Raw genomic sequence first — 23,744 nt, 5'->3', positions numbered from 1 at the left:
ACAGTTCAATAGGTTTTAACATTATGCCGTATACCTATGTAGCCACATTTCTGTCACTCCAGAAAGTTCCCCCAAGCTCCTTTCCAGTTGGTCCCACCCTCCCACTACCAGTAAACAGTGTCTATCTTCCATCAGTAGCAATGAGTTCGTCTGTTCTTAAGCTTCATATGAATGTCATCATATGCTACATGCTCTCTTGTATCTGATTCCCATTGCTTAACGTAATGTGTGAAAAAAATGCATCCATATCTTGTGTGTATCCGTTCCTTTTTTTTTGTAAGAAGTATTCCATTGTAGGGGCGCCTGGGTGGCGCAGTCGGTTAAGTGTCCAACTTCACCCAGGTCACGATCTCGCGGTCCGTGAGTTCGAGCCCCGCGTCAGGCTCTGGGCTGATGGCTCAGAACCTGGAGCCTGTTTCCGATTCTGTGTCTCCCTCTCTCTCTGCCCCTCCCCCGTTCATGCTCTGTCTCTCTCTGTCCCAAAAATAAACGTTGAAAAAAAAAAAATTAAAAAAAAAAAAAAAAAAAAAAAAGAAGTATTCCATTGTAGGAATATGCCACAATTTGTTTATCCATTCTCCTCCATATGAACATCTGGATTGTTTCCAAATTTCGGCTATAATGAATAAAGATACTGTGAACATTCATACACAAATCTTTTTATGGACAAGTGTACTCACTACTCCTGGATATTTACACAGGAGTAGAATGGACAGGTCATAGGAAAAGTTAATTTAAACAGTATTTAACTTCATTAAATATACAAATTCATAGAATTCATATATTTAAATATGAACTTAACTTCATTAAATATATAGTATGTAACTTCATTGAAACTGCCAAACCATTTTCCAAGGGATTCGCCCCTTTTTATAATTCAACTTTTATTTTAAAATCATTGTAGATTCACATGTATTAAGATATAATACAGAGCGACCCTATGTATCCTTTACCCTGTTTTCCCTAAAAATAGCATCTTAAAAACTGCAGTACATATTATCCAAGATATTGACACTGTTACGGTCAAAATACAGACCATTTCCATCACCATAAGGACCCTTCCTGGTACATTTTTATTACCATAGCCTGCCCCCCACAACTACTAATCTTTTCTCCATTTCTATAATTTTGACATTTGAAGAAATGTTATATACATAGAGCCATACAGGATGTAACCTTTTGGAATTGTTTTTTTTTTTTTTAACCTGGCATAATTCCCAGAAATTCATCCATGTTGTTTCATGCATTAATAACTCGTTCCTTTTTATTGCTGTGTAGTATCCATGGGATAGATGTATCACAGTTTGTTTCACCTGTCAAAGGACCGTCTGGATTGTTTCCAGATCTGGGCTATTATATATAAAGCCACTGTGAACACTGTGTGTAGCTTCGTGTATGAAAGTAAGTTTCCATGTTGCTGGGATAGATGTCTAAGAATGCAATTGCTCAGTCCTATGGTAGTTGCATGTTTAGTTTTTATAAGATGCTGCAAACGGTTTCCCAGAGTAGGTTTACAATTTTACATTCCCACTAGTAATATTTGACTGATCCAATTTCCCCACATTTGCCAGCATTTGGTGTTGTCACTACTTTTTACTTTAGCCATTTTGATATTTCATTGTGTGTTTAAATTATATATTCCTCGTGGGTAATGAGGCGGGACATCTTTTCACGTGCTTATTTGCTGCTTGTATTTGCTGAAGGGACAGTTCTTGTCATTTGCCCATTTTCTAATTGGATTGTGCTGGATTTTTAACTGTTGCGCTTTGAGAGGTTAGTTTTTTAATTTTTAATTTTTTAAAAAGTAGGCTCCATCCCTAATATGGGGCTTGAGCTCAATGACCTTAAGATTAAGCTTCGTATGCTCTATCCACTGAGCCAGCCAGGTGCCCCAAGAGGTTTTTATTTATATTTTTAATGCTCAAGATATTAGTCCTTTGCCAGATATGCGGGTTGCAAACATTTTCTCCCAGTCTATAACTTGTTTTTATATCTTTTTGTGATGAGGTCTAACTTTTTTTTCTTTTAGGGATCATGTTTTTGGCCAGCCCTAGATCCCAAAGATGTTTCTCCAGTATTTTAAAAAAGTTTTATAGTTTTACATTTTACATTTAAGTCCACGATCTACTTGGACTGAATATCTATATGAAGCTTAAACTGAGGCCCATGATTTTGCCTATACCAATGTCCAATTGCCCCAATATCATTTGTCGAAAAAGTTGTCCCTCGTTGAATTCCTTTTGTTCCTCTGTTAAAAATCAATTGGCCATATTTGTGTGGGTCTAAATTCTTGGTTCTCTATCCTGTTCCACTGACGTAGGTGTCTATCTCTCCACACTCTCAATACCACACTCCAATTCCATACTCTCTTGATTGCAGTAGCTGCACTAGGCTTAATATCAGGCAGAGTGATTAGTTCCACCTTATTCATCTTTTCCAAGTTGGTTTTAGCTGCTCTAGAGCCTGTGCCTTTCCGCATAAATTTTAGAATAAGCTTATTATCTGTCTCGAAAAAAAAAAAAAAGCTTTGCTGGAATTTTTATAGGAATTGCATTAAACCTATAGAGTAATTAGGGGCATCTTTACTATGACAAGTCTTCCAATCTGTGAACCTGGTATGTCTTTAATTGACTGGTCTTTAAAATCTTTCATCAGTATTTTCTAATTTTCAGGATACTGATTCTATACATGTTTTTGTTACAATTATACCTAAGGATTTCATTGGGGGGCAGTAATTGCAAATGGCATGTGTCTTAATTTCAGTTTCCACATGTTCACTATTAGTACGTAAAAATGCAATTGAGGAGTGCCTGGGTGGCTCAGTCGGTTAAGCGTCCCATTTCAGCTCAGGTCATGCTCTCACGGTTCATGAGTTCGAGCCCCAAGTCAGGCTCTGAGCTGACAGTGTGGAGCCAGCTTCAGATTCTCTGTCTCCCTCTCTCTCTGCTGCTCCCTGCTCCCTTTCTTTCAAAAATAAATCAAGATCTTTTCTTTTTTTTTAATTTTTTTTTTCAACGTTTATTTATTTTTGGGACAGAGAGAGACAGAGCATGAACGGGCGAGGGGCAGAGAGAGAGGGAGACACAGAATCGGAAACAGGCTCCAGGCTCCGAGCCATCAGCCCAGAGCCCGATGTGGGGCTCGAACTCACGGACCGCGAGATTGTGACCTGGCTGAAGTCGGACACTTAACCGACTGCGCCACCCAGGCGCCCCTCAAGATCTTTTTTTAAAAAGATAAACAAAATTCAGAGGTGCCTGCGTGGCTCAGTCCATTAAGCATTGAACTCTTGATTTTGGCTCGGGTCATGATCTCACGGCTTGTGAGTTCGAGCCCCACATCAGGCTCTGCTCTGACAGCTCAGAACCTCCTTAGGATGCTCTGTCTCTCTATCTCTCTGCTCCTCCCCTGTGCTCACTCACTCTTTCAGAAACAGATAAACATTAAAAACAAAAAAGATAAAAAGTGCAATTGATTTATGTATGCTGATCTTGTATCCTCCATGCCTACTGAATTCACTTGCTGGTTCTCTAAGGTTTTGTCGCCTCTCTGGGATTCTCTATGCAGACAATCTGTAAATGAGGACAATTTTATTTTTTCTTCTACACATCTTTTCTTTTCTTATTGCAGTGGCTGGAACTTCCAGTACTATGTGGAATAAGTCCTGGCCTTGTTCCCGATCTTGAAAAGAAAGCATTCACTGTTAAGTACGATGCTATTGCAGGTTTTGTGTGGATGATCTTTATCAATTTAAGGAAAGTCCCTATTTCTAGTTGCGGAGTTTCTACCATAAATGGGTATTGCGTGCTGTTGAATGTTTTCTCCATCAACTGACAAAAATCCTACGATTTTTCTTCTTTAATTTGTTGACATGATAAATTACATTCATTGACTTTCAAATGTTGAGCCACAACTTAGATTAAATCCCACTTGGTTCTGGTGTATAAATTTTAAAAATATATTGCTGGATTCAATTGGATAATTGTTTTTTGAGGATTTTGCCTCTCATTTCATGAGAGATAATGGCTTTTTTTTTTTTGTAAGACAAGAAATGGTCTTTTTCTGGGGTTGGTAGCAGAGCATCAATACTTGCCTCATAAAATGAACTGGGAAGTACTCCCTCCTACTTTTGAAAGACATTTGTGTAAAAATAGTGTCTGTTCGAGAATTCTCCAGTAAAACCATCTGGAAGTGGAGATTTCTTTTTCAGGAGACTTATATTACAAATTCACTTAAAAACAAAATGGTTACAGGGGCGTGCCTGGGTGGCTCAGGTGATTAAGCATGTGACTTCGGCTCAGGTCATGATCGCACAGCTCGTGAGTTCGAGCCCCACGTCCGTTCTGATGGCTCAGAGCCTTCAGATTCTGTGTCTCCCTCTCTCTGCCCCTCCCCCCCAAATATAAATAAACATTAAAAAAATTTTTTAACGGTTACAGAACTATTCAGGTTCTATTCCACCTTCTTTGAATTTTCGTAGTGTCCGCTTTCTGAGAAATTGTTCTATTTCTTCTAAATCGTCAAATTTATGAGCATAAAGTTGTTGGCAGCAATTCTTTATTGTCCTTTGATGGCTACAGGAACTGTAGTGACATCCCACTTCATCCTGATCTGGTGATCGGTGTCTTTCCTCTTCGGCAGTCTTGCTAGAGGCTTATCCATTTTTCAAAGAACTGGCTTTTGCGTCAGTCATTTTCTCTGTTAACTGTTTTCCTGCTTTTAATTCCACTAATTTCTGATCTTTATTATTTTCTTTCTTCTGTTTCATGTAGGTTTATTTTGTTTTTCTTAGTTTTTTTTTTTCTCAAGAAACCTAATTATTGATTTTACACCTTTCCTCTTTTCTAATCTAAGCATTTGGTGCTATAAATTTCCCTCTGACCACTACTTTACCTATGCCTCCTATATTTTGATAAGTTGTGCTTCCTTCTTACCCAGTTATATGCATTTTTAAATTTCCTCTGAGACTTCCCCTTTGGCCTATGAATAATTTAGTTTATTTTCCCAAAACATTTCACGTAAAATTCCTCATGAGTTTATAGTGATATGTTTTCAATCCAATTCGGGTCTATTAGGTCATGACAATCTCTTCTATCTTACACGCATATCTCCTGTCCCCCACACCAAGAATCCCAGTTCTCAAGGACACCAAAGATGATTCAAATAGAGGATCACGTGACTACTCATTTGATTCATCCCACATTATGCTCACAATAATCTCAGATCAAAAATACCAACATCTTAGAATAAAAACACCAACCGAATGCAAGGAACATTTGTTTAATTGTATTTTACATTTTAAAGGATTACTTTCTTTACTTCGATTTTGTTTCGTAATTATGCAAAAATATTTCCAGGATTCCAATGACAAATCTAAAATCATGGTACAATCAAAGAAATTTAGCTTCTATTTCTCCTCCCTACTTTATTCCCTTCTTTCCCTTTATACGTAGCCTTTCCTTCTTTCTTTTTTTAAATGTTACAGCTGATCTTTGTATGTTGCGTCTTTAATATAAACAAGTAGAAAATCCAGGAATGGGCGTAAGCATAAATGGGAATTTGTTGTGTGATAGAAGGCACTATTCAAGTCAATGGGGAAAAGGTGGATTGTTCAACAAACAGCATTGAACAAACAGCATTGATTATCATTTGTAAAAATACAAATTTAAAGGTGAATCTTTAACACTCTTCATTCATTAAATAATTTTTTGATGGATAGCATTTAACTATATTTTAAAAATTAAAGCACAAAAGAACTAGGGTAGTTTTTTACAAAACTAAACCTACACTTACCACACAACCTAGCAATTGCACTCCTTGGTATTTACCCAAAAGAGTCGAAAACTTATGTGCACACAAACACCTACACACAATTGTTCATAGTAGCTTTATTCATAATTGCCAAAAGTCGGAAACAACCAAGATGTCTTTCAGGAGGTGAATGGGTTAATAAACTGTGGTACATCCAGACAATGGCATATTTTTTAAAATTTATTTATTCTTGAGAGAGAGAGAGTGCACACATGAGTGGGGGGGGAGAGAGAGAGAGAGAGAGAGAGAGAGAGAGAGAGAGGGAGGGAATCCCAAGCAGGCTTCATGCTGTCAGTGTGGAGCCCGACGCAGGGTTTGAACTCACAAACCATGGGATCAGGACCTGAGCTGAAATCAGAAGTCAGATGCTTAACCAGTTGAGTCACCCAGGCACCCCCAGACAATGGCATATTATTCAGCGTTAAAAAAAGAAATGAGCTATCAAACCATAAAGAGACACAGAAATCTTAAATGCATATTACTAAATGAAAGAAACCAGTTTGGAAAGGCTACATACTGTATGATTCCAACCATATGACTTTCTGAAAAAGGCAAAACTAAGGAGACAGTAAAAGGATCAGTGGTTTCCAGGCGTTAGCAGGAAAAGGAATAAATAGATGGAACATAGAGGATTTTTAGTACAATGAAACCATTCTCTATGACACTATAATGGCAGATACATATCACCATACATTTGTCAAAACTCACAGAACACACAGCAAACCTTAATGTAAACTGTGGTCTTTGGATGGTAATGAGTGTTAATTTAGGTTCATTGATTATAACAAATGTACCACCCTGGGGTGGATGGTAATCGTGGGGGAGGTCATACAGGGCAGAGGCGGGTGGGGGTATGCATCGGGTATATGGAAAAATCTCTTACTTTCTACTCACTTCTGCTGTGAATCTAAAACTGATCTAAAAAATAGCTTGTTAAAATAAAAAGCCAGGGTGATATTTAATAAAATCTTAGACTAGGGAAGGTCTTTCTAAGAATGACTTAAAATCTAGAAGCCGTAATGGAAAGGCAAATTTGACTACTTTTTAATGAAAATTAAAGACTGCTTTAAGGCTGTGATATGGGAGTCATAATAAATATATATTTGGTCTTTGTCCCTGGTGCTGGCCCAGAGCCCCTGAACTCCTGTAATTTCCTAAGTGAGAGGAGTGCTAGGAGCATCTTTTGTTTTAATATTTGGTCTTTGACCCTGGCTCCTGACACAGAGCTCCTATATCACTTGGAATTTTCTGGGAGCTCAGAGTGTCTTTTGTTTTGTGAGGTGACTCTTGGTGGGTTCCTGACAGCTTCGGGATGGGGACTGGTCACCAGAAAGACCAAGCCATGATTAGAAGCCTGGAACTTTCAGTCCCACACCGCATCCCCCTGGAAGGGGAGAGAGAGTGGAGATGGAATAAAGGATCAGTCACGCTCATCTGATGAAGCCACCATAAAATCCCAAATGTTTGCGGTGCAAAGAGCTTTTGGGTTGGTGAATACAGGACATGCTGGGAGGGTGACACAGCCCAACTCCATGGGGACTTAAACTCTTGCACTAGGGAAACTTCTGGGTCTTGCCCTGTGCGTTTCTACATCTGGCAATTCATCTGCACCCTTTATCACATCCTTTATTATATAATAAAGCAGCATCTGCGAGTAAATATTTCCATGGGTTCTTAAGCTGTTCTAGCGGGTGATCAAACCCGAGGAGGGGGTCATGGGAACCCGGATTTACAGCAGGTCAGAAGTACAGGTGACAGCCCGAGATTTGCAGTTGGCATCTGAAATGGGAGGTGGGGGAAAGGAAGCTTTGGGGACTGGGCACTTAAGCCTGTGAAATCTGATGCCATCTTTAGGCAGACAGTGTCAGAATCGAGTTAAGTTGCAGCACACCCAGCTAGTGTTGTAGACAACAGCTGGGTGTGTGGAAAACCCACATCTCTTGTGTCAGAAGTGAAGTGCGACGGCAGGTGTGAAAGGAAAAAAAGAGACAAAGAAAGAGCAGTATGTTTTCCCTTTGCAAAGGCAAAAAAAAAAAAAAAAAAAAAGCCAAAAATAAAATTAAAAAATCACACGAGGGGCGCCTGGGTGGCTCAGTCAGTTAAGTGGCCGACTTCGGCTCAGGTCATGACCTCGCGGTCCGTGAGTTCGAGCCCCGCGTCGGGCTCTGTGCTGACAGCTCAGAGCCTGGAGCCTGTTTCAGATTCTGTGTCTCCGTCTCTCTGATCCTCCCCTGTTCATGCTCTGTCTCTCTCTGTCTCAAAAATAAATAAACGTTAAAAAAAATAATAAAAATAAAAATAATAAAAAAAATATTAAAAAAAAAATCACACGAAAACCTGGAAATGAATAAAGAGATAAAGAAGCAGACAATGAGCTAATTATTTAATAGCCAAATAGCTCTTAGAAACTGATAACAAAAAGATGAGAAACCAAACAGAAAAACGAGCAAAGGAGATGAATAGAGTTAATAATAAAAAAGAAACACAGGGACACCTGGGTGGCGCAGTCGGTTGAGTGTCTGACTCTTGGCTTCCGCTCAAGTCGTGATCTCACGGTTTGTGAGTTCGAGCTCTGCATCGGGCTCTGTATTGACAGTGAGGAGCCTGCTTGGGATTCTCTCTCTCTCCCTCTCTGCCCCTCCCCCACTCACATGTTCTCTCTAAGTAAATAAATAAACTTAAAAAAAAGAAACACAAAGCCCCAAGAAACATGTGAAAAGTTCTTCCAGTCTTACCTGCAATTACAATGGAATAAATTAAACCAAATTTTCCCCACCTTTCAGACTGACAAAAAAGTGTACAAGTTTGATAATACTCAGTATTTGCAAAACTATGCTTTTGGTGGGCATAAATCGGTGCAACTTTTGGGAGGACAGTGTGGCAGTACTTTTCAAAACTAAAAATAAATATAATCTCTCAGCGAGTCCCCTTTTAGGACAGCATCATATAAAATGTGTACAAGAACCGCTGTTACAATATTGCTCTTAATAGACAAAAACATAAAAATATCCCAAAATGATTACCAACAGGGGATGGCCAAATAAGCGAAGATTCATTTATGCATCAAGAATATGCACAGCTAGGGGCGCCTGGGTGGCTCAGTCGGCGAAGCGTCCGACTTCAGCTCAGGTCATGATCTGGCAGTTTGTGAGTTTAGGCCCCGCGTCGGGCTCTGTGCTGACAGCTCGGAGCCCGGAGCCTGCAGCCTGCTTCAGATTCTGTGTCTCCCTCTCCCTGCCCCTCCCCCACTCGCTCTCTGTGTCTCTCAAAAGATAAATAAACATTAAGCAATTTTAAAAATAAGAAAGAATACAGCACCGCTATCCATACTGATAGAGAAAGACATCCATGATCTACAGTTTAGCGAAAAAGATGTGGAACAACACACACCAAATCATTGCATTTATTACATGAATACATTTGCATTTATTACATAAATAAAAAAGATGTCCAAGATACATTGTTTAGTTCGAGGCATGCTGCAGAGCAGTATATACGGAATGAATCCTTAGATAAAAGAAATGCCTGGACACAGAAAATTTCCCTCCCAGATTTCTAAGAACCTAGTTGGTAACGGATGCCTCCAAGGGAAGGAAGGAACTGAAGGTGTATAGAGAAGTAAGAAGAAACTTTGTTTTTCACTCTTGACCCTTTCATATTGTTTCAACTTTTTCCAGCAAGTATCTTCCAACTTGAAAAGAATAAAAGTACAGACATGAAAATAAAAAAGGGCTTTTTAGCATAAAGCAATGATGCAGAAACGAAGTAAGGGGATGATGGATTAGCATGATTAGAATAGGTACAATTTCCATTTCCCTAACAGCTTTGATGAGTTCAAAGTTTTGCAAATATAATAAATGATATGCTAATAAGCCCAAGGATAAAAACTGTTTACTCTTCATTTAACAAAATAATAAACAGAAGCAGGAGGAAATAAACATTTATCTCCCGTCACTTCCAAACTCACAACTAGACTGAAGGCTTTGGTCAGCTTTAATTCTGCGTGAACCAATTCATAGCATCCCTATCGGTTGCTATAGAAACAACTGTGACCAAAAAAAAAAAAAAAAAAAAATCATACCCCTCATTGTTGAACGTCCTCAAACAGGAAAAGAGGAAGGTCTCTGGAGGTGGTGAAAGGCTACGTAATAACCTTATTAATTATCAAATTCAATAATAAAGATTCTGGGCAGTACCTAGAGAGAACACATACCCATGTCTAAGTGCTGTACGTTTAAAGGCTTTCCTGAGTTTTGAAAGTACCACAAGCAAGCTCTGCTCTGCTTTTGAATGCCCTGTTCTGTTAAGAATTTTATTTACTGCTTTTAGATCATCCTTTCATTTGTAGAAAGAGAATAAAGAGATTTCTATTTAAAGTTTTTAGAAGATATTTTTAAGCCCCCTTCATCTGCCTAAGCAATCAACAGTATCATTTCTTTCTCATTCTGTATTAAGAACATGAGAATTTTAATGTAGATGTAGTACATTTGGCAACAACAATTAGATTCACTGTTCAGCCTGGTAGGTTTTGTCTTCTGCCACAAAAGCAGATTTCTGGAGAGGATATATTGGGTCACATCAAATGTTCCTGACAGTAATAAGAGAGATGCTCGTCAGTAAAATGATGGAATAGTGTCATGATATAGTAACGCTTTGAGAAAGAGAAATCTAACTTCAAACTTCTTTTGAGAGAAGGGCACCATTTTTTGCTAACTGATATAAGATGCTGAATGATGTAAATCAATTACAGCAGTTTCCTCTAAAGTCAGAAAAAAACAATAATAATGAGAATTTGGGGACTGATACAAAAAAGCTAGGTGGCACTTTATGTCTTTGTTAGGCTCCAAAGCATGTAAGATTATTCAAGTCTATTTTCTCCCTTAAAAGCCATCGGCAGTAAACAAAACTGACCGCACATTTAAAAATAATTTTGCTTGGGGTGCCTGGGTGGCTCGGTCTGTTGGGCGTCAGACTCTTGATTTCATCTCAGCTCGTGAATTCGAGCCCCACATCAGGCTCTGTGCTGACAGCGCGGGACCTGCTTGGGATTCTCTCTCCCCTCATCCCCTACCTCTCAAAATAAATAAACTTAAAAAAATAACAATAATAATAAAAATAATTTTGCTTAATGTCATATCTTTTGAAACGATCTACATATTTTCTTTCAGTCCGTGGGCTGTGATGCAATTAGGGAAAAGTGAAATTGTAATTTTATGTACTTTTCTGGGCTGCTAGAAAATCAGGCAAATCCAATACCTAACTGGGTTCAGGGAAAGGGTTGGGATCAGAAGGTCAATAAATAATTCCAGCCACTCTCATAGGAACTGTGGCAGGGAACACTAAACAAAACAGAAGACCAAACAAGCCTCTTTCACAGGGGAGGAAGAGAAGGAAGTTAAAATTGAGTGTCTACCATTCAGTCATTTCTTCATTAACAAAAATTTGGCAAGTGAAGATTCAGTAATGAGGAAGACTAAAATGGTCGTTACTCTCAAGGAGCTTTCCTTCTAGAAGGAGAAACACACATAAAACAGAAAAACAAATGAGTGATGAGATCATTGTAAACAGTCTTAAATGGAACAGATTTCCAGTCAAGATGGTTCTGTAAATTCAAACTTTGGGGATACCTTCCCTCCCCAAACACACAGCAATGAAAGAGAAAAATACAAATGTGAAAATTAAAGACACAGGTCATGCTCAAAAACAAGATGAACATCTTCATGGATGAGAGCACAAGTAGAAACACACTGGTATCCAGAATATACAAAGAACTCTCCTAACTCAACGGTAATAAACCATCATCAGTCCAATTAGAAAATGAGCAAAAGATATGAAGATATATGTCACCGAAGAGAAGTGACGATGATACAAACGAGCACACGAAAAGATGTTCAGCATCATTAGCCATTTGGGAAACATCAACTAAAAACCATGATGAGATATCGTCACAAACCTATTAGAATAGCCAAAATAAAAACGGTGATGCCACAAGTTGGTGAGAAGGCAGAGAAACTGGGTCTCTCCTACACTGCTGGTGGGAATGTAAAATGGTACAGCCAGTCTAGGAAACAGGTGGACAGTTTCTTACCACATGTAGTAGGTACTTAATATACAACCTAGCAATCACACCCCTAGACATTTATCCCAGAGATACGAAAACTTCACAACTGAATGGACATCATGAGCATTATGCTAAGTGAAAAAAATTAAAACGATCTCAAAAGATTACATATGGTCTGAATTCATTTACATAGCATTCTAGAAATAATAAAACTATAAAGATAGAGAAAAGATTAGTGGTCGTCAGGGGAGGACGTGGTTGGGGTGTGGGGAATGAGATGGGTGGATAGCATGAGGGATTTCTTTTGGTGATTACATGAATCTATATTTAGAATAAAATTGCATAGCACTCCCCCTACACACACACACACACACACACACACACACACACACACACACACAAATGGAGGTTAAAAAATCAGCTAGTGAGGGGTGCCTGGGTGGCTCAGTCAGTTAAACATCCGACTTCAGCTCAGGTCATGATCTCACGGTTCACGGGTTCGAGCCCCGCATCGGGCTCTGTGCTGACGGCTCAGAGCCTGGAGCCTGCTTTGGATTTTGTGTCTCCCTCTCTCTCTGACCCTCTCCCACTCGTGCTCTGTCTCTGTCTCTCCCTCAAAAATAAATAAACATTAAAAAAATTTTTTTAATTGAATAGTGAATTAAAAATTTGGAAACTGAATAAGATCCGTAATCTAGTTAGCAGTAACATACCAACATCCATTTCCTCATTTTGATGTTGCACCGCAGTTATATAAGATGCCAACATTGGGAGAAGCTGGGTAAAGGGTACACGGGAGTCTGTACTATTTCTGCAACTTCCTGAAATCTTTTAAAAAGTTATTTTAGATGAGTAGAGAGAGATGGACTGTACAATAAATTAAACACTGTTTATCCACAGGTATAAAGACCGTAAGACCCCCCTCTTATGGTATGTGGTAAAATTCTAGAGGACACGAGGATTTCATTTAGAAGAAGATAAGAGAGCTTTATTCTATTAGGATAAAGAAGAATTTCTTTAGGAAGATTTTTTTTAAAGCATGAGCTTTAACGGAAAACCTTCGTAATTTAACCGCGTTCTTATTTAAAACGGGGTAAAACAAGACAGTAAAATTAAAAGACAAGTGTTCTCTTAGAACACAGGAAGCCAGAGAGGACAAGGAAACAAATTTTCCCTTCAGGCCTCCAGAAAGGGAGGCAGGCTGCAGATGATACCTTGATTTTTAGCCCAGTGAGTCCTGTGTCCGACTTCTGACCTACAGAACTGCAAAATGACACATCTGTGCTGATTTAAGGCACGGGAGTTTGTGGTAATTTGTTACAGCGGCAACAGGAAACTGCCACAATGACTTACCTCTGTTGATTTCCAAACATTCGTCTCGACTGGTGGTGTTTCCTGGGACAACACAGTCCCACTAGGCAATTGGATGTCTTGGCGCCGCTCTTGTTTCAATCCCGCCTTGGGGGCGTTTTCTGTCAACAACAGAAAGCTAAGATTTCAGTTTGGCAAAAAAAAAAAAAAAAAAAAATCGTAATGTTTTTACATCAGCTCGCAATTTTTAAGTTAATTACTCCGGAAGACCCATTTTGTCTGCAACATAGACATCATCTGCCAGTGGTCATTTTAATGTATCCCTGTATTATAGTCGGCTAATTCAGGCAGATTTAAAAATACAACTTTGATTCTAGTCTCTTCTACCATCGACAATTTTATTTTACACTTCATTACTTGAAACAGCTTTTTAAAAATAAGGTACAATACAGCATAGAAAACAGAATTTGAACATTATTCTTAGCAAAGTAGGAATGACAACTAGAATCAGTCTAATTAAGATGTAAAAGAACCTTATTACTGCAGGGCGAATTTCATGTGGTCACATATATGACCTATAGGTTAGATGATGAGAAACTGCTTTTAAACGAAATTAAAAAAAAAAAAATTCAACGTAAGAGAATATGCCGATGAAAATAAATGGATAGTTCTGCTTATACGTTTTTGCTGAATGGTTTTGTAGTTGCCGTTTTCATGACCTGAGCTGAGGTTGGACACTTAACCGACGGAGCCGCCCAGGCGCCTGCCCCTTTTTTGTATTTTTTTTAAACGCTTATTTATTTTTGAGAGAGAGAGAGACAGAGACAGAGAGCGAGCGGGAGAGGGGCGGAGAGAGAGGGAGACGAGACACAGGGAGACACAGAGACGGAGACTCGGACTCCAGGCTTCGAGCTGTCAGCACAGAGCCCGACGAGAGGCTGGAACCCATGAACCGTGAGATCATGACCTGAGCCTAAGTTGAAGCGAAACTGTCTGAGCCACCCAGGCGCCCAGCTCCTTCTCTTTCCTAATCAATTTCCTCCCACTTTACAAAGAAAGGCCTAGCCTCTCCCCACCTTCCTGTGTCTCATCTTCCTTTATGCTGCAAACACAAGAACCTCTAAACACCAAACAATAGTAGAAAAGACTAGTATAGGGAATCCTTTTTTATTTACTTATGTATTTATTTAAATCTTGTACGTCTTTTTTAATGTGTGCAAATATATGTGAAATTTACAGTGCTACATGTAGAATCCGTGGGTCAAAGGATTACATTTCCAATTTAGATGCAATCTCCAGTTGCCCTCCATCAACGCACACACTGTGTTATGGAACTTTCAGATTTGTAACAATATAATAAATGGGAAATGGTATTGTTCTGGTTAATGTGTATTTCTCTTACTATGAAGGAACAAAGCTGAGCATATTTTCATATGCTTAAAAGCTGCCTACATTTATTTTCCTGTAATCACTATCTTGAAATCTTTTGTCCATTTTTTTTACTGGATTGTTTTTGTCTTATCTATTTTTTTTTAAATTTTATTTTTTATTTTTTAAAATTTACATCCAAATTAGTTAGCATCTAGTGCAACGATTTCAGGAGTAGATTCCTTGATGCCCCTTCCCCATTTACCCCATCCCCCTCCCACAACCCCTCTCGTAACCCTCTGTTTGTTCTCCTTATTTATGAGTCTCTTCTGTTTTGTCTCCCTCCCTGTTTTTACATTATTTTTGTTTCCCTTCCCTTATGTTCATCTGTTTTGTCTCTTAAAGTCCTCATATGAGTGAAGTCATATGATTTTTGTCTTTCTCTGACTAATGTCCCTTAGCATAATACCCTCCAGTTCCATCCACGTAGTTGCAAATGGCAAGATTTCATTCTTTTTGATTGCTGAGTAATACTCCATTGTGTCTATGTACCACATCTTCTTTATCCATTCACCCATTGATGGGCATTTGGGGTCTTTCCATACTTTGGCTATTGTTGATAGTGCTGCTATAGACATTGGGGTGCATGTGTCCCTTCGAAACAGCACACCTGTATCCCTTGGATAAATGCCTAGTAGTGCAATTGCTGGGTGGTAGGGTAGTTCTATTTTTAGTTTTTTGAGGAACCTCCATACTGTTTTCCAGAGTGGCTGCACCAGCTTGCATTCCCAGGGAATCCTCTTTTAATCAAGGCTGGAAAAACCCAAAGTAAAGCTCCACAATTTGTTCTGTTTACGCATGTTTCTTTTAATGGCAATGCATGGCATGAGTAACAGGGTATTTTCGTCCATCCTGGGATGTTTGGTATTGAGACATACTACAGTATGGGGGAGCTGTATTTAACAACTTCCATTTAATGTCCTGTGCTTTTCATCCCCAGCTATTGTCAGAGATGCATCATTCTGAGGAAGAGTCCCAGGAGAGGAAAGAAGGGAAGCACGGGGCCGGGGGCAGGGGGGGCGGGGCGGCGGGGCACCTCATTTCATCAACCCAACAAACTGACAAAGGCTCCATGCCCTCGCCATCTCTCTTAGGAAAAGAATTCAGGAGTGTGAACACAACCAGAGTGTCTATTACATGTCTATTTAAACAAACAAAGTAAAATGTTTTCTAGAGAAAGTGCAAGGGGCACCTGGGTGGCTCAGTAAGTTAAGTGTCTGACTTCGGCTCAGGTCATGATCTTGAGGTTTGTGAGTTTGAGTCCTGCATCAGGTTCTGTGGCTGACAGCTCAGAGCCTGGAGCCTGCTTCACATTCTGTGTCTCCCTCTCTCTCTGCCCCTCACCCACTCACGTTCTGTCTCTCAAAAATAAACATTAAAAAAATTAAAAAAAAAAAAAAAAAGAAGAAAGTTTAAATCTGATTTGGCCAACTGTTTTGACTTATAAGAGTTGGCTTTGACAGTGAGGTAAATATGGCCGACAGTTTCCAGAAATTGAATGAACCAAATCTGTAGTTCTCAACAGTTGCTGAAATATACTTAAAGCATATGAAACATAAAATAGTTGTTTCAAGGGGCACCTGGGCGGCTTAGTCGGTTAGGCGTCTGACTTCGGCTCAGGTCATGATCTCACAGTTTGTGAGTTCGAGCCCCACGTTGGGCTCTGTGCTGACAGCTCAGAGCCTGGACCCTGCTTCGGATTCTGTGTCTCCCTCTCTCTTTGCCCCTCCACTGCTTGCACACGGTCTCTCTCTCTCAAAAATAAATAAACATTAAAAAAAATAATAAAAAAATGTTAAAAATTTTTAAAATAATTGTTTTAAAAATTATATTGACAGGTACATTAGAATTAATATTTTTCTTTTTCCACTTTCTGAGTGTATTGGGTTAAATTAAAGTGTAACTAGTATCAGGGTTCCTGGGTGGCTCAGTCGGTTGAGCGTCTGACTCTAGCTCAGGTCATGGTCTCACTGTCCATGAGTTCGGGCCCCACGTCAGGCTCTGTGCTGACTGCTCAGACCTGGAGCCTGTTTTGGATTCTGTGTCCCTCTCTCTCTGCCCCTCCCCCACTCATGCTCGCTCTCTCTCTCTCTCTGTCAAAAATAAATAAACATTAAAAAAAATTTTAAGTGTGACTAGTATCATTAATAGTCATCTGATAACTTTTAGTAAAGGTTTTTCGATATTATTCTCAGAAACTGAGAAAGTAAATTACCCCTAATGACTGTTTAACAAATCTTTTTCTAAGTAGGTTGTTTCCAATTCTTTGCTTTCAACAACACTGAAGAAAGACCTAATCAAGTTAACAGTTGACAAGAGATGAAAAACATTTTTATAATAAATCAATATATAATTCTGGCATGTTGCTCGAAAGGAATTCATAGAACGGAGTGACAATGCTGTAGTAAAACACCTTCTGTTCCCACCTACAATTTTATGTGAACGAGTGTTCCCAGCATTTCCACCTATAAAAATGTAAAAGAGAAACAGGATTTATGCTGAACCTTGCTTATTTCTAGCAATAAGCAATATATATTCACGTGTGTAAACAAAGAATTCCACGTATCTCACAGAAACATGTATTTCCAATAAAACTCTATTCTTTATGCTTAGTAAGTATTTATAAAAATTTATAATACATTTATGTGGTTTGGGTTTTGATCAATTGTGTACTAAAAGTAATTGTAATGACAAGTCAATCTAGAAAGAATACTTTACCACTTCAAAGCCTCTGGCCATAGAAAATTTAGAAAAATAATTTCCATTTACATACATATTTAATGTAGAGAAGACTTTCAAGCATAACAACACTTTCTATTAGGATGGAGTCCTATGAGGGACGTGGAAGAGAAACATGACTTCAAGGAGTAAAGGGAATGATGCAAAACTTCCAACAGTTAAAGACGTCGTGGGTTCTTTCAAATGAACGACTGGAGGTGTCGATCCCAAGAGCATTTCAGATTCCTTTAGCTCCACGTAAAAGCCTCAGGGGACGATTTCATTTTGCTCTCTTTGGTCTTTAATCTCAATATTTTGAATCCTGTCCTTTGCAGTTACTTAGTGTACAATTTCACATGCCGACTTAACAGTGAACAAGGACGAATGTCATTTTTCAAAATCTTTCAGGGGCTATCCAAGAAAAATAACTTGAAAACCAATGGTGTAGGATGCAGTGATCCTTGCCTTCAGAAAGTTTACAGTCTGACTCGGGAGATAAGTCTGACATACAGACTTATGGGAAACAACCAGAGGAAAACAATACCATGCCAAGCTTTCTTAAATTAACTAACTTTAGGAATAGACATCCTACAGGGGGAAAAAAAAAATCTGTGTGCCCCAGAGTAGTCAGAACACGCCTCAAATAGGAAGTAAAATCTGAACAAGCCTTTGAAGGATGGCTGGGATCCTGGTGAATGTGAATGAGAAACGATCCTAAGCAGGAGGAACTATGCGGGCAAAAAGGAGCGAGTATGATACATGCCAAAGATACCGAAGAAAGAATAAGGACTTCGCAATTAATCGTTCTTTTAATTTTCTCGTCACTTCACATGAACATGAATAATTAAGATGAACTTATTTGGGACTTGGAGATTTTATAATTAATACTGGCAAACAGTAGTGGTTTGAGGCTTAGATCATCTATGTACTTTCATGTGATTCATCAGAAGCCACCTTTTTTTAAAATTTCTTTTTTAACGTTTATTAATTTTTGAGACAGGGAGAGACAGCATGAACGGCGGAGGGTCAGAGAGAGAGGGAGACACAGAATCTGAAACAGGCTCCAGGCTCTGAGCTGTCAGCACAGAGCCCGATGCGGGGCTCGAACTCACGGACCACGAGATCATGACCTGAGCCGAAGTCGGATGCTTAACCGACTGAGCCACCCAGGCGCCCCAGAAGCCACCTTTCTTATCACTCTTTGAGTACTGAGCAATAAAATTATCCTGGAAGTGATGCGGACTTAGGTTTAGACATCACAGAGGTAGATTGATAATAGTTGCAGGAAGTCAGTTTTGAAGTAAAATATGAGGAAAACTGAATAACAGCAAGAACTGTGAAAGAAAAAAAAACACCTTGATTATCTGGAGATGCATTTATTTCAGGCTAGAATAGTTAAAATATTACAAACTTATATGAAATAATCTTCTAGGGGCAAGAAGAAATGTAGTTGGAATAGAGCGAGTCTCGGGAAATTCGTTCAGAAATTGTTTTAGCATCAGCGCAACACTTCAGCTGGAAGTGACGTGTGCTTAACTGAATTAGGTGACTGCACAACACTTATTTCTGGGTTTTCACAAGCAAAGGGAAAGGGAGGACACGTTTAGTCCCAGAGCGGCGATGAAGTCCCTTTGATCTCATACGCCCTGTATCAATTGAGACCGTGAAGTCACAAGCCGGGAGGACTCGTGTGTGTGTGTGATTGTGAAACCCCAAAGGAAGAAGGGAAGGCACGGAAGCAGTGATGCTATCGGCTCTTTGGAAGATGAGAGGTTAGATACCAGGGCTGGAGGTGCCGTGAGGAAACCATCGAGAGAGAGGCGGTAGATTTCATGAGCCTGTACCGCTCAGATAATACCGCAGAGCAGAACCGGCAGACCCCGTGGTACTTCTTAGATGAGATATCGAACTGACATCCAAGCCATCAGACATTCACAAGGCAACGGCACATTCTGGAACTGGAAGGCTCCACAAATTGAGTAAATTCCCCAATTGTCCCACTTATTATCTAGCATCTAATAAACGTTGCTGCTACGGATTGACAGTGTCCTTTCAATCAGTGTAGGTAATTTAAGTAAATTAAGTCATTTACTTAACACAATTAGCTTTTAAAAAAACCAAAAAACCAAAAAACAAAACAGAACAAACGCACCCATCAAAGAAAATGCGCGGTGGGCTAACGAACTGGTAAGCTATGGAAGTCTCATGGTGATTATGTATCTAACTTTTGCAGAATCATGAGTCTGGAACCTTACCAACTTCCCTGTCTTGGAGCATAACTGCACTTAAGCAACTGCAAGTGATTGATACTTGTCTTAATTCTTTCAAGTTCCATTTTATAGTCATTTCAAACGTACACAAACATCACGGCAAGAAGAGTACGAAGAGCTCCCACACTCTCTTCGGCCAGGTTAACCAACTGTTAACATTTTGCGCCGTTTGCTGTATAATTCTCTTTCTTCATGCACAGACACAAATTATGATACTCCTATGTTTTAAACCTTGAGGAAAAGCCATGGTCGTCGGTTGGGTTCCCCAGGAAACCGATCCCAAGGCTCAAATGTGTAAGAGGGAGATTCATTAGGGAGTGCTCTCTGTAATGGGACCCACGAGGAGCCTGGAAGGTAGGACGGGGCCAGGGGAGAAACTGGTCTGTAATGGGGTTGCGGCAGAGGCCTTGACCAATCCTGCCAGGCGCTGTGGGGCTGGGATGGCTCTTCACAGGTGTCCTGCCTCGAAGCAAGGGAGCAGCCCGCCCGCGTCCAACAGGTCTTGGGTCAACAGCCTCTCTTCACTGAGCTGAGACCCCTCGGCTGCCAATCTTCCCAGCAGCTGAGGGCATGAGTGCCTTGATCTTGAAGAGGGGATCTGGGAGTGCCACACAACATCCACTACGGACACCACCTGTCTGTTCCTGTTTGCTTCTGAGACGTGCCTGCCGAGAGACGGGGCGCAGCCCGTGAGCACTGCAAATCTCTTTTGAAAGGTGAATTCTGAGATGAGTGGAGAAAAGGCTTTTATTTTTTTTTTCAATGAAAACAGAGAAAGACACAGAATAAGAAAGCAGAGATGTTTAAGCAGATTTTAAAAATGCGATTTTAAATAGGTAGACAAGAAAAGGGGAGAAAGGACAAACTTTTGTTGCAGGAGACCTTAAAAAGGGAGCTAAAGCCATTTTACTTCGGCGTTTTGCTAACAATAGCACACAAAATTTGAGACACTGCCGGCAGTTCTCAACTTAAGAATAATGGGGAACAGGAAAATGCTCCAACTGTGTTCACTGTTCAGCTACCGAGACGAGCAGACAGTCACTGCACGAGCAGGATTAAGTATTCAGCGGCCGACTCCCAGGTGAAGATAGTACACTGAAACGACAACAGTTTCCATCACCCAAAACTGAATAAGAGGTTTTTAAAAAGCTGCAACTAGGGGGCCCTGGGTGGCTCAGTCAGTTAAGCATCTGACTTCAGCTCACGGCATGATCTCGCGGTCCATGGGTTCGAGCCCCGCATGGGGCTCTGTGCTGACAGCTCAGAGCCCGGAGCCTGCTTCGGATTCTGTGTCTCCCTCCCTCTCTGCCCCTCCCCTGCTTGCTCTCTGCCTGTCTGTCTCTCTCTCTCTCTCAAAAATGAATAAACGCTAAACAAAAAAATTTTTTAAGTCAAAACTAATTAAAAAATTTTACAACAGCAATCTAACATGGAAACAGATATAACCAAAAGTAGTTTTTAAAAGGAAAAAAACTACTGACCAAGGTGACAGGGATGGGTTGCAAAGATTCGGAGATTTCTCATCACTATCCTCATGTCCGGAAAAAGGGGAACTGAGTAGACAATCCTTTTTTCCCCTCCTTATGACTGAGAAGAGATGGAAATGGGTAAAGAAAAAAAAAAAAAGGTGTAACAGAGCGAGTAAATAAAGACGCTGACGGTTTAACGGAAGTGAAAACTACCGTTTCACGCTGGACTGGGCGGATGATGTGAAGCTCAGGGCGGCTCTTGCCCCCGCGGCACCGGGACCTATTTCCCAACTGGACAGAACGAGCGGGGTCCCGTGCAAAAGGCTCAGAAGACAGAGCAGAGCCCAGATACGCTAAACAAGATCGCATGTGGCCTGTTGAAGGCTCCCCTTCCTCGCTGCTGCAGAGAAAAGGGATAAAATAAGAAACAGCACACCAACTGCAACTTGGTGGAGAGAACAAACTGGTCTCGGTCATGGTGGGAAGCATCGAGAAATCGCTAAGTGTTATCTGAGCAAACAACCGCCAGGGTGTATGTGCTGGACCTGTATCGCCTCGTTTACTCCTTATGACAATTCTACACCAGACACTCTGTCGGCCCCATTTTACAGAAAATGAAACTGCAGCACAAAGGCTGAATGAAACGGCACGTCCGAGGGCACACAGGCCACACAATCCAAGGCAGGCTTCAAATCCAGTCGGTCAGGTGCCAGGACCTCAGTGCTTCACCATTACTCTACACTGCCTTCAAACCAGACTGCCTCGGGGCGCCTGCGTGGCTCAGTCGGTTGAGTCCGACTTTGGCTCAGGTCATGATCTCGTGGTTTGTGAGTTCGAGCCCCACGTCGGGCTCTGTGCTGGCGGCTCGGAGCCTGGAGCCTGCTTCGGATTCTGTGTCTCCCTCTCTCTCTCTGCCCCTCCCCTGCTCATGCTCTGTCTCAAAAATAAACGTTGAAAAAAAATTTTAAAAACAAAAACCAGACTGCCTAGAGGGAGCTGCCTAAGCAGCAGCAAGATGTGAAGAAAGGACCTGGGAACTGAGGACACACATTCCAGGAGGAAACTAAGAGAAGAGGAGAAAGGAGGCAGGGGGAAGCAATAAAGAGAGAGAGAGGAAGATGGCATGCCAAAAATAGATTCCAAATGCACAAGAAAATATACTTCAAGGAACAGAAGGACATTCCTCACAATATGGCATTAGACGGTTTTTCAAGTTATTGCAATTGTGCATTTTCACATATTTTATTTCAGAATTGTTGCTACTGTATCACAATACAAGGTTGAGCATTCGGAAAAAACGTCTCTCGGCCGTACGTGTTTCCTCCCTCTTTTTTTTAGGAAATGCTTTCCATATCTGATCTGCCCCCCCCCAGTTTTCAGTGAGGCTGTCCTTTTCTCATGGATTTGTAAAAGTTCCTTATATATTCTGGATAATCCCTTGTCACTTACATATGTTAGAAATGTTTCTCCTAGTGCGGGACCGTCTTCACTTTCTATATGGTGTTTTTTGATGGCAAGATAATTCTTAAATTTAATAAGTCTTGTTAGTTTTCTGTTGCTGCCAAAAATTACAACAAACTTACTGGCTTAAGACACAACAGCCATTCATTATGTAGATCAGCAGGCCTGGCAGGCTTGACTGGGTTCTCTGCCTTGGGTCTCACGAGGCCAAAATCAAGGCGTCAGTGAAGCTGGACTCCTATCTGGAGACTGAGGAACAATCCACTTCCAAGAGCATTCAGGTTGTTGGCAGAACTCCGTTTCCTTGTGGTCGTACGACGGAGGTCCCCCTTTCCTTGCCGGCTGGCCACCAGGGATCAATGGGTCTCCGCTTCCAGAAGCCACTTGCGTTCCTTATCACTCCATTTTCTAGCCAGTAAGGGTGCATCCAATCCTTCTCCCATTTGGAAATCGGGACTTCCTCTTCTGCCTTCAGCTGGAGAAAACTCTGCTTTCAAATGGTTGGTGCGATTGGATTAAGCCCACGTGGATACTCCCTTGGTGACGTACAATGTAACATAATCATGGAAGTGATACCTCTTCTCATTCACAGGTCATACCCACCCTCAAAGGGGAGGAGATTCCATAGAGGCACAGGTCCTTGGGGCTTATTCTCAGTCTTCTGCCTACCGCAAGAGTCAAAGTGACAAATGCTTTTTCAATAGCTTGTACTTTTTTGGTAACGTTTAAGAAATCCTTCCAGGGGCGCCTGGGTGGCGCAGTCGGTTAGGCGTCCGACTTCAGCCAGGTCACGATCTCGCGGTCCGGGAGTTCGAGCCCCGCGTCAGGCTCTGGGCTGATGGCTCAGAGCCTGGAGCCTGTTTCCAATTCTGTGTCTCCCTCTCTCTCTGCCCCTCCCCCGTTCATGCTCTGTCTCTCTCTGTCCCCAAAATAAATAAACGTTGAAAAAAAAAATTTAAAAAAAAAAAAAAAAAGAAATCCTTCCATATCCAATGTAAAAAAGATATTCTCCTTTCCTTTTTTTTTTTTTTAATATGTTTATGTACTTATTTTGAGAGAGAGAAACAGAGCACACGAGCAGGGGAGGGGCAGAGAGAGAGGGAGGGAGAGAGAATCCCAAGCAGGCTCTGCACTGACAGCAGATGTGGGGCTCGAACTCCTGAACTGTGAGATCATGACCCAAGCCAAAGTCAAAAGCCGGACGCTTAACCGACT

General features: G+C 40.7%; 1 protein-coding gene across 8 annotated transcripts in view; it reads right to left on the bottom strand.

Moving 5' to 3' along the window:
- The window catches only part of ENTHD1 (ENTH domain containing 1), a 104,101-nt gene that overhangs the window by 46,939 nt on the left and 33,418 nt on the right, over positions 1–23,744 (bottom strand). For all 8 annotated transcript variants that reach the window (XM_040490769.1, XM_040490768.1, XM_040490767.1 and 5 more), the window contains one exon: positions 13,226–13,344. In XM_040490769.1, the coding sequence (XP_040346703.1) occupies positions 13,226–13,344 (119 nt within the window). The remainder of the gene's footprint in view (positions 1–13,225; positions 13,345–23,744) is intronic.

The sequence above is a fragment of the Herpailurus yagouaroundi genome, unplaced genomic scaffold, assembly GCF_014898765.1.
Source record: "Herpailurus yagouaroundi ecotype Mexico unplaced genomic scaffold, PumYag 182, whole genome shotgun sequence".
NCBI lineage: Eukaryota > Metazoa > Chordata > Mammalia > Carnivora > Felidae > Herpailurus > Herpailurus yagouaroundi.
This window is presented reverse-complemented; position numbering and strand designations above follow the sequence as displayed.